The following is a 21,081-nucleotide window of genomic DNA, read 5'->3' as shown; positions in this document are numbered from 1 at the left end:
ATCCCTTAAATGTATTTAAAATCTAATCCAGTATTGTCTTTGTGCATCTCAAATGGCTTTATATAGTGCAGGGTTTAGAACCTTTTCTATATTGTGGTTATAGTTGCAACTCTCCTTTTCTGCATTCAGTATTTATGAGGTCAGTGCATGTTTATTTCTGTTTATTGTATATTCTAATGGGACCTTTTTATTACATTCCACAGATCATGAGGCGATCATGTAATAAACCAGCCTATAAACCGGTGCTTCAGAATCTATATAAATTGGTGTATACCAGCAAGTTTGTTGCTACAGACAAAGAGAAGTTGATTGAAATCTGATTGAAAACCATGAGCCTGAACTGGGGATACGATTCACATAATGGTATGTGCAGTTTGATTATGAATAGATGTGTAAAGCTGCATTTTAAAGATTATAAAGAGCCTGTTACTTTTTTTTGTATTGCATTTCAGATATAGTGAATAAAGTACCCCCTCTTGTAAAATATAAGGATATTATAAGTTACCGAGGAGTTTCGTGACCATATAAAAACACGAGGCCAAAGGTCGAGTGTTTTTATACAGGTCATGGAGCGCCGAGGTAACTTCTAATATTCTCATATTTTGCAACTGGGGGTACTTTATTTATTATAATACACAAGTTTCAGTGAGTCATGGGACAGAAATGACATCAGAACTCACCGTTTATAAGGATATAATTTACAAGATATTCATGGCTTTTGTGTATTATAATAATATAGGGGCCGATTCATCAAGAGTCGAATATCGAGGGTTATTTAACCCTCGATATTCGACTGGGAACTAAAATCGTTCGACTTCGAATATCGAAGTCGAACGATTTTGCGCAAATCCTGCGATCGATCGATCGAAGGATTTTTCGTTCGATCGAACGATTAAATCCTTCGAATCGAACGATTCGAAGGATTTTAATCCAACGATCGAAGGAAAATCCTTCGATCAAAAAATCACAGGCAAGCCTATGGGGACCTTCCCCATAGGCTAACATTGACTTCGGTAGGTTTTATCTACCGAAGTAGGTGGTCGAAGTATTTTTTAAAGAGACAGTACTTCGATTATCGAATGGTCGAATAGTCGAACGATTTTTACTTCGAATCGTTCGAATCGTTCGAATTCGATCGAATTCGATCGAATTTAACCAATTCGATGGTCGAAGTACCCAAAAAATACTTCGAAATTCGAAGTTTTTTTAATTCGAATCCTTCACTCGAGCTTCATGAATCGGCCCCCATAATGTTGGTGCTTAAAAAAATAAAAATAATAAAGCTATGAATAACCCAACAAATCTAGAAGCAGTGTCTTTCATGGGAGCTGTTATCCAGAATGCAAGAGACCTGGATAACAGATCTTTCCATAATTTAGATCTTCATACCTTAAGTCTACTAGAAAATCCTGTAAAAATTAAATAAATGGCAATAGGCTGGTTTTGCTTCCAATAAGAATTTATTTTATCTTAGTTTGGATCAAGTACAAGCTACTGGTTTATTATTAGAGAGAAAAAGGAAATCATTTTTAAAAATTTGGATTATTTTGATAAAATCGAGTCTATGGGAGATGAACTTTCTGAAATTCTGAGCTTTCTGGATAAAAGGTTTCAGCATAATTATTATTATTATTAACATGTATTTATATAGCGCCAGCATATTGCGTAGCATAATGGATAGATCTAAGAGCAACAGAATAAAAAATATATCTAGGCCAGGGGTAGGCAACCTGAGGCTCCGGAGCCTCATGCGGCTCTACATCCTGCTTGCTGCGGCTCGGTCTTGCGGCTTTGCCTATCAGGTCGGCTATAAAGCCCTCGCACCAGCTGGTAGCTGCTTGAGTGTGTGACCGGGGTAAGTTAATGGTTAGCTTACCGCAGTCGCACACTCAGGAAGCCGCCAGCAGGTGCGAGGGCTTTATAGACGTCCCAGGAGTGACAGGCAAGACCGAGCCACAGCAAGATGATTCATCATGGTCCTTACCGAGTTCACAAACTCAAGACAATAGAGGGAAGATCAGCATTGAACTTCAGAAACAGAATTTATATTAAACAGATAAGAACACTAGCATTTAATAGTGCTTTTCCGTGTTTAATTTATTTCAAAGTAGGCCTACACTTACACGCTGCACTTCTGTTTGTTTTATTCTGTTGTTGTAACAGTTAAAATTGAAAAACAGGTTAAAACTTTTAAAAGTTTATAATCTGTTTTATGTTTTGTGGCTCCAGACTATTTTTCTTTAGTGGAAAAGGAGGCAATATGGCTCTTTTGATAGTAAAGGTTGCTGACCCCTGATCTAGGACATACAGAATGCATGTGTGGGATCCCATGTCCAGAAACCCAATATCCAGAAGGCTCTGAATTAGTGAAAGGCTACATGCCACAGATTCCATTTAAAGTAAATCATTCTAATTTTGAAAATGATTCCTTTTTCTCTGTAATAATAAAACAGTACCATGAACTTGATGGTAACTAAGCTGCATGATAGAAAGATACCTTATGCATAAAAGCCCTGGTCCACCATAGTGATGGGCGAATTTGTCCCATTTCGCTTCACCGTGAAAATTCGCGAAACATGCATTTTGACGTCAGAATTGTGGTCAGCATCCAAATTGTCGCCGCCATCAAAAAAACTCTGACGCCGGCAAATTTTTGTGGCGATTTTGTGAACAAAAATAGCGAAACGCAGAAATTCGCCTGATTCATGCCTGGCGAATAAATTCACCCATCACTAGTGCCAAGCATTCCAGATAAGAGATCATATACCAAGGAATAAAGGTACAAAGGGGGAACTATCATGGACATTAAAAATATTATATAAGCTTAATTTCATGGAAACAAGAGATTTAATGCCATTTCTAAATTAATCAAATTACTCCCCCTCTAAGTAATCATTTTCTTATTATGCAGGATTCATATTGGTCACATTGGTCTGTGCTCCATTACAATGTATTACAGAGAGGGATAGTCAAGCTTAACTTGTTTATTTTAATAACTGAACAGAACTCTTGACTAATCTTATTTATAAAGACTCATTTGCACAACATGAAGTTTATCTTAATATAAATTTCCCTTTAAGACAAAAGACCATACCTAGAACATGATTAAGAAATGCAAGATATACAGAAACGATCTTAGAAGTACAACATAAATTTAATAGTGCACAAACATGGAAGATATTGAAAACTGGTGTATGAGTTTGAATTCAAGTATACCCCATTGTTCAAAATGAGCTCAAAGAATACTTTCTGGCTATTGTTTTAATCATGAAAAATCTATGGATTTTGTTATTTCTTGAACTAAAAAGATAAACTGAAGCTACTCCATCTTTTGTTGACACTTAGTGAAGGATTGGAAGTAAAAAAACTTCGAATTTCTAAGTGTTTTTTGGGCTACTTCGACCATCGAATGGGCTACTATGACCTTCGACTACGACTTCGACTTCGAATCGAAGGATTCGAAATTAAAATCGTTCGACTATTCGACCATTCAATAATCGAAGTACTGTCTCTTTAAAAAAAACTTCGACCCCCATAGGCTTTCCTAAGTTTTTTGATCGAAGGATATTCCTTCGATCATTGGATTTAAATCCTTCGAATTGTTCAATTTGAAGGATTTAATCGTTCGATCGAAGGAATAATCCTTCGATCGTACGATCGCACTATTTGAGCTAAATCCTTCGACTTCGATATTCGAAGTCGAAGGATTTTAATTCCCAGTCGAATATCAAGGGTTAATTAACCCTCGATATTCGACCCTTGATGAATTGGCCCCTTAGGTTATTTACTAAACCTCTAATTTTTCTGATCAAGTTTTTTGGGGCAAAAACTCAAATTTGTGGGAAAAAAAACTAATTTTTTTTAAGATTTATTACACCCCGATGCTGCAAAAAGCCTGAATCCAAAAACCCACCATCTCAGACCTGTCGAGGTCATGTATAAGTCTATCCCAAAAGTTATCGTGGTCTGCACTTGGTTTAGCCCGAAAAGCTGACTTTTTCAGGGTTTTCGGGCATAAACTCTAAAAAATCAAGCTTTTAGGGAGTAAAGCCCAAAAAAGTGTACGATTTGGGTTTTTGCTCAGTTTTTTCGAGTTTTGTACTATTAATTGCCCACATGTTAAACAAGGGGATATACTGCCACTTTAATCCAAAAATGTGTCTTTTACTGTTTAGGGTAGGTGACGATAGCCTCATAATATATATTTTCCTCCACATACAGAAAAGACAGAGACTACTAAGAAGGAAACATTCTACAAATAATTAGCAAGAGCATATTGAGTCACAAAGGAGTATATGAAACATTGCACTAAATTTGCACTGTTCAATATTATTACATGGTTTCCCCACCTAGCATTTCTTCCTTCTGCAAAATATAACCTGATGCTGTGAGCCAAAAAAAAATAGCTCATTTACTAACCCAGGTACCTTTGCACCTTCGTAGTAAACCAATAAAATATTTGCTTTTATTGTTCTACATATCACTGGCTAAAAAAAATAAATCACCAATTGTTTGCTTTTGGTTACTGTCCAGGAGCAAATTTGGTTTGGCAAATTGTTCTCCAATACAAGAAGCAATAATTAATAAATCCTGTTTGGGATCATAAAAATCTTCATATCGATGACTGTCCCTCCCTTTATCATTATGAACAAATTTGTTTTACAACATTATGTTTAACACATATTTTGCCAACAATAACTTCCATTATACTGACATATTTGTTTTTTATCAGGCCCGGACCAGTGGCATAAACTTTATCCCATCGCCAATGGAGATTTCCAGTCTCCGATTGAAATCAAAAGCAGTGAAGCAAAAGTAGACGAGTCTCTGAAGTCTCTCAGTATTCGCTACAATGCAGCTTCTCTCAAGTCCTTGGTCAATGTGGGTCATTCATTCCAAGTGCTGGCCGAGGACAAGGAGAACCCCTCAGGTAAAGATAGATGGGTATCTACCAGTTTGCCCAGTTGAACTGCCTGTATAGATAACTTCTGTACAGAAATCCTCCAACGAAGCTGCAGTTGAATGTAGGGTGCAATAATATGGCAGAGTTGTAACTGTGGGCTAGAGTGTATTGTAACACACAATGCTGACAGGCAGTGTCGGACTGGGACACCAGAGGGCCCACCCAAAAACCTTATACCAGGGGCCCACCAAGAAAACTTAGACCAGGGGCCCACTCTCAGTACTATTATTCTTCCTCTTCTCACTCAACCTCTATTCTCCTAATCTATTTAGTTATACATACTATAACATATTATTCCATCTATTTAGCCTCTTTGTTCTCATAGAAATAGGGAATGGCCATGAAATAAGTCATATGTTTAGAAGCATGAGGGCCCACTGACACCTGGGCCCACCGCAAGTTTTCCTGATATCCCTGTGGGCCAGTCCAACACTGCTGACAGGGGTGCATCAGTGGGAATAGTGTATCTATTTAGGCAAAATGGGGACAGTGGAAGGGATTGTGAGATATAGTGAATATAGTATGGCAAGGTGGTGTCAGGGGAAAGAGCTGCTGCTGTAGGAATGTACGGTATGTATAGGAAGGCTGAAGGCAAGATTGTGTCAGTTACGGTTACTTTAGACTAATTCTGACACAGTCACGGTTATAGGAATCTCCTTAGTAGATACTGTACTACATTTCTCATCATACAGCAGAAGGGGTTAAAGGAAGATGTAGTGTCTGTAACTACTGTATATGAATTGCAGTTTCTAAGCTAATTCCCTTGTATATTCAGTTGTATCACAGGGGCCTCTTAAAGCGACCTATCGGCTAAATCAGTTCCATTTCCACTGGGGAGCTTCCAATGACTTTGGCTCAGAACATACTGTGGATGGAAAGGGGTATGCAGCAGAGGTAAAAAATATTAATTTGTGTGAAATAAAAATAAATGTCATATCAATGTTGATTTTCTTATCTTGTGCCTCACATGTATGTAGAATTAAACTTTACATGCACAACCTGCATTAAAATATATTTGGGGGCACATTTACTAAGGGTCGAATATCGAGGGTTAATAAATCCTCGAATTTGACCCTCAAAGTAAAATCCTACGAATTCGAATATCGAACGATCGAAGGAAAAATCGTTCGAACGGTTCGAAGGATTTTAATCGATCGATCGAAGGATTTTCCTTCGATCAAAAAAACCTTAGAAAAGTAATGGGGAAGGTCCCCACAGGCTAACATTGTACCTCGGTAGGTTTAAACTGCTGAAGTATGTGGTCAAAGTTTTTTTTAAAGAGACAGTACTTCAACTATCAAATGGTCGAATAGTCAAACGATTTTCAGTTCGAATCATTCGAGTCAAAGTCATAGTCGAAGGTCATATTAGCCTATTCGATGGTTGAAGTACCCAAAAAAATACTTTGAAATTCAAAGTTTTTTTACTTCGAATCCTTCACTCGAGCTTAGTAAATGTGCCCCCACGAGTCAAGGGTCAAATTTCAAATTCATGTGAGTTTTTTTAAACTCCTTTGAATTCGAAAAATACTTGAAATTCAACTGGGGGGTTATTTATAAATTTTACCTACTCAAAAACTCAAATCGAATTCGATTAAACTTGATTCGAGCTTTTTCTCCAAAAAAACAACTCGAATGGCAGGAAGGCTAGTAAATTGATGCCTGGACCTCTCCCATTGACTTATACATGAACTCAGCAGGTTTAAGGTGAATTCTAAGTTTTTAAAGGGCCAGTGTATGATAAATCTCAGGGACTGATGTAAATTATGTATAATCTCTGTACAGAGCTGTGCAATATGACGGTGTTATATAAAATATCCAACTCGAAGACAGATCAGTCATACTATTCTGAAAATAATACTGTATCTAGATAAAGGTAACACAGATCATCTTTTACCCCCTTATTTTCACATGAATTTTAATGCTACTGTTCCTTCCTTAAAGGGCATGTAAAGGCAAACAGGGAAACAATCATACTTATGAACAGCAGGGGGAGCCCCCGCCTTACTTCTCAGCCATGCAGAACTCAAGCAGCTTTGTTTGTTTCCCTGTAGAGCAGTCGGCGACTGTGTAGAGATTTGTATTGGATTTTATTTTTGCCTTTACATCCCTCTTACTGTTTCCAACTCCAGCTGCAGGAACAAAGATCATGGAGACAGATTTAAACAGTACAACATAAATTTAGTAGTGCACAAACATGGAAGATATTGAAAACTGATGTATGAGTTTAGATTAGCCACAACAGTACAAGCTAGAACGCCATTATTATTCTTTAGAATGCTTTTCCATACCTGAGTAAACAGCTCTAGGCATTGCCTCTGTTGGGGGTGAGAAGCAAACTGAGCAAGCTCAAGCCCAAGCCCTGGAGGTTGTAGCTGAAAACAGGAAGTCTGATACAGAAGCCCATGTGTACACAATAGAATGAAAGAAATGTGGCATTTCTTTTGACAGAGGACTCTGAGCAGCGTTACTTTGAGAGTTTACTAGTGTATTAATTTAGATAAAGCTATATGATAAAGCTTACTTAGTTTTAACCTTTCCTTCTCCTTTAATACCTGGGGGCCGATTCACTAAGCTCGAGTGAAGGATTAGAATGAAAAATACTTCGAATTTCGAAGTATTTTTTGGGTACTTCGACCATCGAATGGGCTACTTCGACCTTCGACTACGACCTTCGACTTCGATTCGAACGATTCGAACTAAAAATCGTTCGACTATTCGACCATTCGATAGTCGAAGTACTTTCCCTTTAAAAAAAACTTCGACCCCCTACTTCGGCAGATAAAACCTACCGAAGTCAATGTTAGCCTATGGGGAAGGTCCCCATAGGTTTGCTAAACTTTTTTTGATCGAAGGATTTTCCTTCGATCGTTGGATTAAAATCCTTCGAATCGTTCGATTCGAAGGATTTAATCGTTCGATCGAACGAAAAATCCTTCAATCGATCGAACGAACGTTTAGCGCTAAATCCTTCGACTTCGATATTCGAAGTCGAAGGATTTCAATTCGAGGGTCGAATTTCGAAGTATTTTTTACTTCGAAATTCGACCCTTAGTGAATCTGCCCCTAAGTCTATAAAGAAAGTCACATATTACATTCCCTGCATTTTATTTCTCTTCTTGTATTAGTTACACCTGGTTCACTGGAATTCAGACAAATATTCAAGCTTTGCAGAGGCCGCTAAGAATCCTGATGGATGTGCTATCGTTACAGTTTTCATAAAGGTCAGTTATGTGAAACGGCCGCTTCTCATTTATGAATCATTGTGAAAGGGACAGACCCAGCACACTGCCATGTTTTATATAGTGAGGCAGTTTTATTACTTTTTAATAACAAAAGTAATTGCCCAAAGAGAAACAGATTCATCATGGCAAAATATACATGCGATTTTATCTTATTTTCCTGTGTACTTTTTGGCCATAAATGACAGCAGCTGCTTCAAAGCTGCCACTGATTTTTTGACAGCCTGAAAGAGGTCTTCTTCTCCTTCCTCAAGTTGGGTCAGTTTGATTCATGCAGGGCCTTGGATGTTCTCCAGTCTTGAAAGAGATACTGTCATCTCTGTTATCCTATATAATAAAGTTGAAGTGTCTCTGCGTCCAGTCCCTGTGTCCGTGGGATTGCGCTACTGCGCATGTGCCCCACGGACCATCTAGCGTCCGTTAATTTAACGGGCTTAATGTCTAGTAATAATATAATACTGTTTTTTATGTTTACATAAACTTTAAAGTGCTGTAATTCTTGTTAAGATGGCCCTACATGAATATATATATATTGTCTTTTACCATACTAATGTTAATATAAATGATCATTTGGCAAATGACAAACCATTCATATGAAGACTACTATGCTGCAAAAATAATTGTTCATAGAAAAGATCAGCGTAAGGATTTTTGTTTAGGATGTCATCTGAAAAAATTGGTTAGCACAACATTGGCTATACAGGTATATCTGTTGCAGTATGAACTGAAGGCCATATTTTATAAAGGTTTGTTGTTCACTTGATTTATGTCCTGTTTATTAAAGGTTGGCAGTTCCCATCCAGGCCTGCAGAGAGTTGTTGAAGCACTCAAGCTGATTGCGGCAAAGGTAAGCGGTTTGTTACTTCTAAGAATCATTAAGAATAAGTACATTTTACTTGTATTTTCTCAAATTCAAAGATATAGGATATTTGACAAGAAATACTACACTGCATTGAGTATACAGTCTAGGAGGGGCAAGTGCCTTAGAAATAAGAAGTTAAAGCAGTCACTTTACACTATCTATTAAGCACATTTTATACTTTCAAAGGTCTGGAGATATTAGCAAATCCTTTTCTATTTCTCAGTGCCTACAGTTTCGATTCTTTTCTCAATATCAAATATCTAATTTTCTAACTGGTAGGTGACTGATCAAAGCTAAACTGCTGATTGGTTGCTATGGGTGGGCAACTGCATTTGTACTATAAGCACCTATTTTTGCAAATTAGCCCTTCTGTCTCCTTTATTCTTCTATTGTGCTTCTGACAGCCAGCATAAAAATAGTAGGGATGCACGGAATCCACTATTTTGGATTCGGCCGTACCCCAGAATCCGAATACTGAACCGAATCCTAATTTGCATATTCATATTAGGTATGGAAAAAAATTTTACTTCCTTGTTTTGTGATAAAAAGTCACACAATTTCCATCCCCGCACCCAATTTGCATATGCGAATTAGGATTCAGATTCGGTTCGGCCGGGCAATAGGATCCGAATCCTGCTGAAAAAGGCGGAATCCTGGCCGAATCCCGAATTGAATCCTGGATTTGGTGCCATGATATGTACCTAAAATTATTACTAAATGAATTTACAAAGTAAATTATATAAAAAAATATCATAACATGCATGTTACGCTGTATATAGTCATATAGGATGATGTGGTTTTAGTCTTTTTTCACAACCTAGAGAAGGAGTCTATTAGGTTTGTGAAGCTAATTATTAATCTTATGAAGGTCTACAAACAATGTGGATTAAATTATATGGGTGCAGACTACACCCTTTCCTCCCTGTATCCTTCTGCTTTGCACATATTGTGCCTCTGTCGGCACATCTATAACTATTTGTGTGGGCAGCAGCACTATATATATATATATATATAGCATGTAGTACATGAGTATACTGAAAATTCTGGTTCCATGAAATACAAGAATGGAATCATCAGCAAGTAACCAAGGGGTATATGTATTTGTAAATATGCTAGCATAAGCACCTAAGCATATAGTAAAATATCCATCACTTAACGGTAGGTTTTGAAGGTTAAGATTTTATCCCAGTACTAGTACTCGTAGTGAATTATAAACAACTGTATGGGACACTATGCAGCAAAAGAATCTTATTATAATAAGATATTGCTCTTAATTTTGATATATGATAATTTGGTTTTAGGGTAAACAAGCAGCTTTTACAAATTTTGATGCTTCAACTTTACTTCCTGCTTCAATGGACTACTGGACTTACCAAGGGTCTTTGACTCACCCTCCTCTGCTTGAGTGTGTGACCTGGATTATATTCAAGGAACCAATCAGTGCTAGCTCTGAACAGGTACATACGTGTGACATGTGACAACAACCTGACTTACAGTATATTCCACTGCTAATAAAACATGTTCTATTCCCACCAGAGTTGGACAACTTTTAAAGATCTAGTGTTTTAGAACTAAAAGACAAGTTCAGGGAGGGGATTTCAGGTGCCTAGAACCCCCCCCCTTCCCCTGCTGAGGTCTGCATTCCTCTGGATCAACTGGCAGATAGGCAGGTTAAAAAAAGTTGAACTTGATGGACGTGTGTCTTTTTTCAACCTAACTTACTATGTTACTATGTATATGCCCTGCTACTTTAAGACTAAAATTCAATGCTATTCCATATTTTAGTTCTGAATGGCCTTATTTATAAAAGGGCTTGCATGCACTTTTCCATTGTCTGGCTGCAGCACAAGTGGTGAGAGAGTTTCCAAATTCTGGTGGGCAAGGTATCAAGGAGACACTGCTTCAAGTTGGAAGTCCAAAAATTCCTGCTTTGCTTATTGCTTGAACTGGGAACGTCGTTTTTTGTAATCTACTATTTCTTCTTTCATTAGATAAACTTGTTCCGCAGCATTCTGTCTTCTGCCGAGGGAGAAAAAATGTGTCCTATTTTGACCAATTACCGACCAATCCAGCCCCTGAAGGGCAGAGAAGTCAAAGCTTCATTCCAATAACAGATGTAGTTAGAATGGTGCTGGGCGCAATAAAGAGAAAAAGAGTGTGTAATAATATGTTTTCTGCAATTAGAACAATAAACATTAAATGGTCGCTTTGGTATTGCTCTCAGCATTAAATCTTCACTATTTAGTGATGGTTTGGCCTCCATTCACAGAAGTATAAACTAAAATGCAATGACCATTTCAATAGTAAGCAACATTAAAAAGAAAGGGAAAATAAACATTTTCTTGCTCCTCTTTACCCTTTACAGGCATCGCTTAAGTGGTTTTCAGACTTCTTGTGTTGAGCCCTTGTAGGACAGTCCTTCCTTAGCACATAATATGGTTATGGATTCAATGCTAAAAACCTTCAGTGTATCTCAGAAGACTTTTAGTGGGATGGGGGGCTTGGTTGTGGGGAGGTCTGGGAGTACAGGGGGGCCTGGTGGGGAGGAAATGTTGCAGGTGAGTCAACGCTAACACCACACCATGGGTGACCCGCAATTTTTCTTTTCAGGGGCCCGGGCCCTCATAGTCACGCCACTGGTTCCTTACATTTCAATACAGCAATTTCATCAGTTGTGCAATGACTATAACGATATAACTACAACAATAAAAATTGACACTTTGACATTTATTTGGTGTAATAACACACATTTTAACAAATGGAAAAATAATGGCCAACCCACATTAATTGAATTATCTCACACTTGAGCCACCTCTAGTGAATATACCCTATAGCTCCATATGTAAAAGGTAAAATGCTACCTGCTGATTAGTTGCTACAGGTATAAGATCTGTTATCAGGAAACCTGTTATCCAGAAAGCTCCAAATTACAGAAAGGTCCCATACCTGTATTGGTTAATACACCTGGACAAACTTAGTGTGTTTTAATGCATAACCCCAAGTTATTAAGAATGCTTGGGACTTGGGTTTTCCAGCCGGCATTCCGGTTGGGGATAACAGTAGTTATCCCCCAAAAAAAAGCACTACGCTACCCGCACTGGGTGGAAGTTCCCGCTGTGAGCAGCCATGTCTGGTCACTCACATGTGCATAACGCGCATGAGACTTCAAGGATTACTTGTTTTTTTAGTTAGGATTAAATAAAATGTACTGTTTTATTATTACAAAGAAAAAGGAAATAATTTGAAACAATTTGAATTATTTGGAAAAAATGGAGCCTATTTACGATGACCTTCCTGTAATTCTAATCTTTCTGGCTAATGGGTTTCCTGATAACAGATCCCATACTTGTAGTACACTTGAGAGCAGGGAAACAATTTCTACAAATTCTAGCCCCTTTAGACCCAGAAAAAAAACAAAATAATTACAATTTATATTGGGATCTGGGGACTCAAAACCAACCTCCCTCTTATAAGAGAAAGCTATTCCTAAATACACAAATATATCTCAATAAATCCCTTTGTAATGCAAATCACATCCATTGACTGATATAAAGGTTCTCAGGACATATTTTTTTCTGTAGCAGTAGCCAAACTTTGTTTCCACATCCGCATGGTCAATATTCAGGGACTGCTAATGATACTGGCCAAAGTATCATTTTAAACACTTAAACATTGAATATGAATATATATATATATATATATATATATATATATATATATATATATATATGTACAGCTCAGCTGTACTCAACAAAATACCCAGCACAGCTAGAGGCCCCCAAATCAGTTCCACCCAAACCAGCATATGTATGTTGTCTTCTTTACAATATGACTGAGCTTTGAGGTCCCATAAGCCTCTAAAGTAATGTATATACAAAAATACCTACTTTTTCCCAACAGAATGAATACAGAGCGGCTCAGACTGGGGTTTGGTGGGTTCCCCAATAATGTACATACATTAAAGCCATATTTTGAATCTTTTTTTAAAGTCACGCACTCTCCTAAAGAAACAAGTATGAGACTAATTTGCCACAGAGATCTGCCCTGTTTGCAGGAGCCAGAGAGACAAAAATTAGCTGAGATCAGAAACACCATTATGGGGAACTGGGGGCTGGGGCACATACTATTGCCCTGTTTGAGGGGAAAGCTTCATGGACAGGGCAGTTATCCACCTTTGCACACCCCCCCCCACACACACACAGTCTCCATCCCCCTCTCGTAAATAAAGATAAGATGCCATTATTGTCTGACACACGTTGCCCTTTGAGTCACTAAGCAGGAGCTGCTCAAATACTTGCATAGGTTTCCTCATCTTTACACCTATAATAAGTGGTGTTTAGCACTGACTGGGGCATCAGCCAAACAACCTTACACCATACCTCCAGCTGCTCCATGTTTCTTACTACAGCTTGGAGTGGATCAACACAAGCACAAGATATGGGATGTGAATCATGACATGCAGTGAAGAAGTACTGTCTTCTGTCTGTCTCTAGCCTTGGGCTTTTTGGCCGATATAACTAGGGATGCACCAAATCCTGCTTTTCAGGGTTCATCAGATTTGGCTGAATACTGAATCAAACCCTTCTTCTGCACCAGAAAAGCCAGCACACTGGTGGAGATACCCGATGCACATGATATAGGGTTCGGATTCATTTCGGCCAGGCTCTTAGATTCATCCGAATCCTGATAAAAATAGCTTGGTTCAGCTGAACTCCAAACTGAATCCAGGATTTGGTGCATCCCTATATACAGTATATTACTTTGTAAAATAGCTATGGCATGAATCTAAAAGTAACTGAAAAATAAATGCACGTTCTGCTCAAATGGCTTAAACTGCTAGTTACATTGTATATTGTCATACAGGTATGGGAACTGTTATCCAGCATCCTTGGGACCTGGGGGTTTCTGGATAAGGGATCTTTTGGTAATATAGATGTCCATACTTACATCTACTAAAAAAAATAATTTAAACATATTAAATCCAATAGTATTGTTTTGCTACCAATATGGATTCATTTTAGCTTAGTTGGGGTGAAGTACCAGGTACTGCTCTATTTTTACAGAGAAAACATTTATCATTTTTTAAAAAACGATTTATTTGATTAAAATAAAGTCTCTGGGAGATGGCCTTCCTGTAATTAAGAGCTTTCTGGCTAAAAGGTTTCCAGATAATTGATCCTATGCCTGTACGGGAAGCCCTAGAGAAGGAGTCTATGAAGTGTGTGCAGTTACTTAAGCTAATAAAGGCCTGATATCACTGTAAACAGGGTCAGACTGGGCTGGGGGGAACACTGGGTATAAACCTGGTGGGCTTTGGCCCTTGTGGGCTCCTGCTGACCCAGATCCGCTTCTTTCCTGGATGTGAACTGCAGGTGCTCATCTGCGTACCTCACGTCTGCAAGGAGTTGAATATAAAGTAAGATACATGGTATATAGGGGATTATGGTTCTTGCAGCTGGGGTGAAGGGCCCCCACACGCCTACCCCTGGTATGCCCCAGACACCCCAGTCCAACAATGAATGTAATGATTTGTATCGACAAATCCTTTTCCTTTTTTCAGGTGTACTCGTAAGTACGAACTAGGTAGCACTAACCTGTTGGGTACAGAAAAGATTGCTATCAATGTTCCCTCTAGGTCAGAATAAATGCAAAACTTGGTGTTTTCACAAAAAATTCTATGTGCGCAACACAATTTCCTGTGTGAGTTGTCCTCCAAACTTGTGTGCACACATGATCGCACAGGTTAGAGGGAACATTGGTAGCTATCATCTTATTTCGTGTTGCTTATCCATATTCATGAATGTGTATTGGGCAAAGGAATTAGATGATAATGGCACATTACACACTTTTATTGCCATCTAGCGGTTAACAAGTATGTTATCAAAGTGCAATGTTATTTCAGGTTGTGCAATACTATTGTAGGGACCAACAGGGTTAATGTTCCCCTATGGCTTTATTTCCCTATCCCTTCCCTAGTTACTGGGCAAAAGCTCATGTATCTAGTTAAGTATTTGCATATCCAGGTTATTGGACAGGAGGCTCTGTGACCAAGTCCTGTCACACTCTGGTATAGTGAGAGAGATGGGGTGGATCTTCCCTTTTGGCTGCTGGTGTCCTGATCGACTGGTTGTTCCCATTGAGCCTGGGTACAACAAGGCCCAGTTAAGTGTTAGCCCTAGCGTGACGGGTCCTCTAGTGTCTGAGTAGGGAATGCAGGTAACATCTTGAATGAGGTTAGTTAAACAGGGTTAATTCTGTCATAGACTCTCTAGTAGAGTAAGGTATAGAGGACAGATAGTAAGAGCAGTTGGAGCTCTATCGAGGATTGTAGTAGGGAGTAGCTTCCCAAGGCTTTTGAATTGCCTAGAGTGAAGGGGCCACAGTTGATAGGGTGTCAGGATTAGAAAGGTGTTCTCCCTGACCACTCCACTGGGGGGAGCCGGACCACTTTGAGGTATATTCCAGAAGGAATGGATGTACTACCTGACTACCTCGCCTGATGGGAGTCACCGTTCTCTGCTGTGTAATGTAACCTGTTTCAGCCTGGCATTGTGTATACCTTGACCTCTGTAATTAAACCCTGGGCTCATTTGTCTTGTATAAATAAACTGTTATTTGTTTGGTTCATCACAAGAATCTCCTGGTGCCCATTATTTCTATTTGGCGTTGCAAAGTAGAGATGCTATTGTTGTAGTTATACTACTCCACCTGGGAAATCTTCCATGCAGCGAAGGCCCTAGCCTGAAGTGTTTTGAGTCGCATGTAACCCACTCCCACAACTAGCTGGACATTAACCCCTTTTTGGTCTGCCTAGTCCACTGTAGCGTTACACTATACTTGTGTAATAGTAATCCAGCAGTGAGAATGTGAAATGGTGTGTTGCTCTGTCTACGGATGTCGCCACAAGTCCTTAATGCATGGGCTCTAAGCGCAAGTATCCATTAATGAGCCCCATATACTGAATATATTGAAACCATATAATTTACCGTAGAAGGCAAGACATTGTCAATATAACAGAAATAAATACAATGATAAGAGATGAATCATTTGCGATGACACCTCTAGATGGCAGTGCACATACGTTGGGTGAATTATAGAACACGTTTCACTGTAACTAAAAAACATTCTTAAATGCCATTACTTGCACTTCATTATTTTGTTATCTAGTGTTTACTGGGCACAAAAGAGAAAAACATTAATGACAGGTTAGCCAAAAAAAAGTTTACACATTCAACACTACATAAGTTAAACGAAAAGTCATGGGAATGAAAAAAAATCCTTAGGCAACAGTTATAACTCATTAGGTCACTATATAGTTTAAATAATAATGCTATATGGAACAGGACATTGTTGTCGATTTAAATAGAGTAGACATCAGGTGGGTTTTAAATACATTATACAGACTACAGGTACAATAATTCAGCTCCTATTACCATGGTAATAATATTAGACCATCAGCACAACATTAGATATCGCAGTTCAATATGTAAATAGTTGTTATCTTAAAGGAGGCCTGTTATCTCTCAGATAAATAAAGAAATGTGCAGAACGAAAGGTCAGGGAAGTCTAACTATCCAACGTGTGCCATAAAATCTACTTCTAGGAATCAATTATACACAGATATTAGACGTCAGTTAGCAGTGCTAAAGCCAAACAAAGCTAGTAAATAGTAAACTAGTAAATAATCACTGCCATTGACTTGTATGTGAACTCTGAGTAGTATTTTGGCAGTGTTGGATCTAATGTAAACCTTAATGTAAATGATAAGGATAGTTGAAATCACTATGGAGTTCTGAGGCCATATAAAGTCACAAGTACACAGACTGAATTATATTATTCAACTGATGGATTATAAAATGTTTTATCCTATAATATAAGGAGCTCTGCGACCATATAAAGTCATTATGCTATAGGCTGACAAAGACCAAAGTCAGAGCAATGAAATCACTCCTGAGTGATATGGCATAATGTGCCCCCTAGTGTAAATTACAAGATTTTAAAGTTCAGTGAGTTGTGTGATCATTTAAAGTCACAATGCTGCTTGCTCATTTATACTGGTACATAACCTCTGAGTATCATTTTTGTAGTGTAAGGGTGCAATCTGCCATGTGTTTTGCACTTTGTGCACTGTCTTGCACCTTAAAAAATCGCAGAGACCTGTGTCCCCTCAGATTTCCAAAACCCATGTCCCAAACTTTGAGATCCCATATGAAGTCATTATGGAGTTGAGAGACAAAATGAAGTTGTAATTTTCCAGACTGCGTTATACAAGTTTTTGAGAGAATATTGAGAATATTGAGGCCAAATAATGAAGGTCAACTTGGACAGTTCCATCAAACATTACATATGTTCACATAAAAACATTTTCACATAAAATGCTAAAAATGCATAAGACATTGGTCTGGTATTAGTCTGATTTTAATGGAGTAAATAGACTATAGGAGCACAGCGTGTTGCTGTTCCAAATTTTTTTTCTTATATCTGTTCACATAAAAGGCCTGATTTGTCCATTAAAACTAAAGGGATCATTTGCATTTTACCCACTGTGGAGGCATTCTGTGAACAATTGAAGGTGTCTGAGCATGGTTTTGGAGTGCAGAGTCCTGCAGACTGCTGTTTGAATCTAGTGTGGCTTTCATTATGCCACGCTCTATTCAAAATGGACACGTAGGCGCCTGCCCCACCCATTCCTAACATGTATCATTTGTTTTATTCACAGCTATTTCAATTCATTGAGTGAGTAAATGAACATAGAGAAGAGATGAAGTATACTAGATCATTAGGAATGCATGGAATACAATAACTATAATAATAATATAACAAACTATCCTGCTGACTATTATTGGTGAATTAGCAAAGTGTTTTATTTGTGTAGGGACCCATAGGTTTTACTATGTTCCTATGGCTTTAAGCCCTACCATTTTCCTTATCCTTAGTTACTAGGCAAAAGCCTATGTATCTATTTAAGCATTTACATATCCAGTGTTATTGGTCAAAGGGTGTAATGACCATTTCCTGCAACACTTCAATATACAGTAGTGTGTGGAAAGGGGTGGATCTTCCTCTTTGGCTGCTGGTGTCCTAACCATCTGGATGTGCCCATTGAGCCTGGGTACACCAAGGCCCAGTAAAGCCACTGCCCTAAAGGGACAGCACCTTTAGGGGCTGATTCACTAAGGGTCGAATATCGAGGGTTAATTAACCCTCGATATTCGACTGGGAATTGAAATCCTTCGACTTCGAATATCGAAGTCGAAGGATTTAGCGCAGATAGTACGATCGAACGATCGAAGGATTATTCCTTCGATCGAACGATAAAATCCTTCGAATCGAACGATAAAATCCTTCAAATCGAACGATTCGAAGGATTTAAATCCAACGATCGAAGGAATATCCTTCGATCAAAAAAAGTTAGGCAAGCCTATGGGGACCTTCCCCATAGGCTAACATTGACTTCGGTAGCTTTTAGATGCCGAACTAGGGGGTCGAAGTTTTTTTTAAAGAGACAGTACTTCGACTATCGAATGGTCGAATAGTCAAACTATTTTTACTTCGAATCCTTCGATTCGAAGTCGTAGTCGAAGGTCGAAGTAGCCCATTCGATGGTCGAAGTAGCCCAAAAAAAACTTCGAAATTCGAAGTTTTTTTACTTCGAATCCTTCATTCGAAGTTAGTGAATCGGCCCCTTAGTGTTCAAGTCAGGGACCAGGGAACCCCGTGAATGAGGATTAGTAAGAGCAGGATAGATCTTTCATAGACTCTCTAGGAGAGTGAGATAGGCAGGTTATATAGCAAGAGCAGTTGTGTGCTCCATCAAGGATCAGTAGCAGGAGTAGCTTCCCAAAAGGCTTCCTTGTATGCCTTTAGTGAAGGGACCACAGTGGATAGGATGTTAGGCTAGACTTCTTCTCTCTAACCACTCCACTGGATGGGATCCGGACCACTTAGAGGTATATCGGCCTGAGGGAATTGATGTACACTTGACTACTATGCCTTATGGGGGTCACATCCTTCATTGCTGTATCATCCTCCTCTATCCACGCTCATCTTTGATATGCTAATACGTGAGTAAAACCTGTGGTCATTTGTCTCTGATATAATAAACCATCCTTTTTGTTTCACCTTAAGAACCTCCTGGCGTCCAATCTTTTTCCTATTTAATGTACACTAGCCTGAGAGTTGTAGTTCCACTACACCTTTATGGGAAACTTCCACTTAGCGAAGGCCCTGACCTTGATGTGTAAGTCGCAATGTAACCCATACTCATATCACTAGCTGGACACTTAACTATCTGTGGTCTGGATAGCCCAGACTAGCGTTACATCTGTATGGCTTGAACATCATCAGATTAAATGATGGAGTATCCACTGTCATGTACAGCAGTGTTTTGTTAGTGTTAGTGCACTTAATAGGTAAAAATAGATAGAACTTTGACAGCAAATTATGAATAAAGCTTATATACATAGGGAATCTATTAGGAAGAATTCTTAGGACCTGGAGTTCTCTCGATAAATGACCTTTATGTTTTTGGACCACTATACCTTAAAGAGATACTGACACCAGAAATTAAACCATTTTTACATCTATCATAGTATTGGCTTTGTTTGCTATTTTTTGCCAAAAAGTATTTGCTCAAAGCTTTTACATTATCTATCTGACTCCCTTATAAGGGGGCTGCCATATTTGTGCAGCAGAAGTCCGTTACGAAAAAAACATAAATATATAGGAAGGCCAGTATTTTTTTCCAGAAAAGGTGGCAACCCTAGTTGGTAAAACAGTCAGGTTTAGGAACATCAATTAAAAATTATTTACAAAAACAGACCTCTCAGGAAAAAACCTTCAACATGACCTATAGCTAACTTTTAATGTACATTCATATTTTAAAAAGTCGTTTTTTTAGCATCAGTATCACTTTAAGGCTACTAAATGGCATTTAAAACATTACAGTAGAAAATATTTTTGCCATTAGCATGGATTTACCTACCGACTGATTTATGCTACCTCAGTTGACTTTATGTACAAAGTACTGATTAATACATAGAATATCAAATCAGCTGAAATAAAGAATTTTTTGATTTACCTAGAACACTATTAAAAATTGCATTCCCATATTTTAGAGCTCTCTAAATAACAGGTTTCAAAATGATAATAATATCTGGCAAGCTTGGTGACACTTGAGCCCCAAAAGATGTGCTTGCTTCTTCTATTATCTCTAGTAAGTATTCACTTTTTTCTTTACACCAGTGATTGTTGGACTTTTTAGGTTCCAGCTCCCATTTCAATGTCCTGCCTTGGGTCAGGGCCCCCTATGTCCATAACAGCATTATTAATATATAAAAATATTGGGGTACCAGTCATTTAGCCAGAGTCATGTAGGCTATGCAAGAAGTGATTTGGAAAAAGATTTTGTTTTCCAGAGCAGATTAAGGTGATTTTTAAAATCATTTTTCAAGCAGTTATATATCTTTATGGGTGAAAACTGATGAGTCTGGAAGCGAATTACTTAATTTTTATTAGCTTTTTTCCCCACATAGTGTCACTAACAGAAGAAACAAGGAAAACAAAGTAGGAAGTTAAGAATACACACTGCCGCAGGAGACGTTACAAAGGTTACAAGTAATAAAAGTGTAGGAAAATGACATAATGTCACAAGAGGTTGGTTACTACTCCTTTGTGTATGAGGTCCTTTCACAATATCGGAAAAATCATTCTTTTAGTGAATCAAACCTGTGTGAGGCTGCACATTAGCAATGGCCATGAAACAAGATTATTGGAATTGGTCATTGCAACATACCATGTGATACAGATAAAGTGTTATATCTCCTTTTCTGAACATTAGGGATCAGTCAGCACCTTGCCATGAAGTGTCTTGTCATTCTTAATCATGCTATGAACCTTGGAAGTATCTGCTCTCTAAGAAACGTTTTTGGACAATGAAATGGAGGCATTACAGTTCAGGTGAAAATACCTATCCTAGCATTGCTTTATGTTATATCTCTGCACAGATTATGAACA

The 21,081-nt window shown here is 38.3% G+C and overlaps 1 protein-coding gene across 1 annotated transcript; it reads left to right on the top strand.

Moving 5' to 3' along the window:
• Positions 1–254: 254 nt before the first annotated feature.
• Positions 255–11,271, top strand: ca1.L (carbonic anhydrase I L homeolog). Its single transcript, XM_018266920.2, has 7 exons — positions 255–363; positions 4,733–4,930; positions 5,739–5,857; positions 8,091–8,186; positions 8,989–9,051; positions 10,368–10,523; positions 11,058–11,271. Exons 1-7 carry the CDS (start codon positions 330–332, stop codon positions 11,175–11,177), a joined length of 786 nt encoding a protein of 261 aa, XP_018122409.1. The 5' UTR covers positions 255–329; the 3' UTR covers positions 11,178–11,271.
• Positions 11,272–21,081: the final 9,810 nt, after the last annotated feature.

This window comes from Xenopus laevis, chromosome 6L, assembly GCF_017654675.1.
Source record: "Xenopus laevis strain J_2021 chromosome 6L, Xenopus_laevis_v10.1, whole genome shotgun sequence".
In the NCBI taxonomy this organism is placed as follows: domain Eukaryota; kingdom Metazoa; phylum Chordata; class Amphibia; order Anura; family Pipidae; genus Xenopus; species Xenopus laevis.
This window is presented reverse-complemented; position numbering and strand designations above follow the sequence as displayed.

Coding starts and splice junctions, on each gene's coding strand:
- ca1.L (XM_018266920.2), top strand. CDS start 330: ATGAGCCTGAACTGGGGATACGATTCACATAATG. Junction 364..4,732: donor GGGATACGATTCACATAATG/GTATGTGCAGTT, acceptor GTTTTTTATCAG/GCCCGGACCAGTGGCATAAA. Junction 10,524..11,057: donor TCAGTGCTAGCTCTGAACAG/GTACATACGTGT, acceptor TTCTTTCATTAG/ATAAACTTGTTCCGCAGCAT.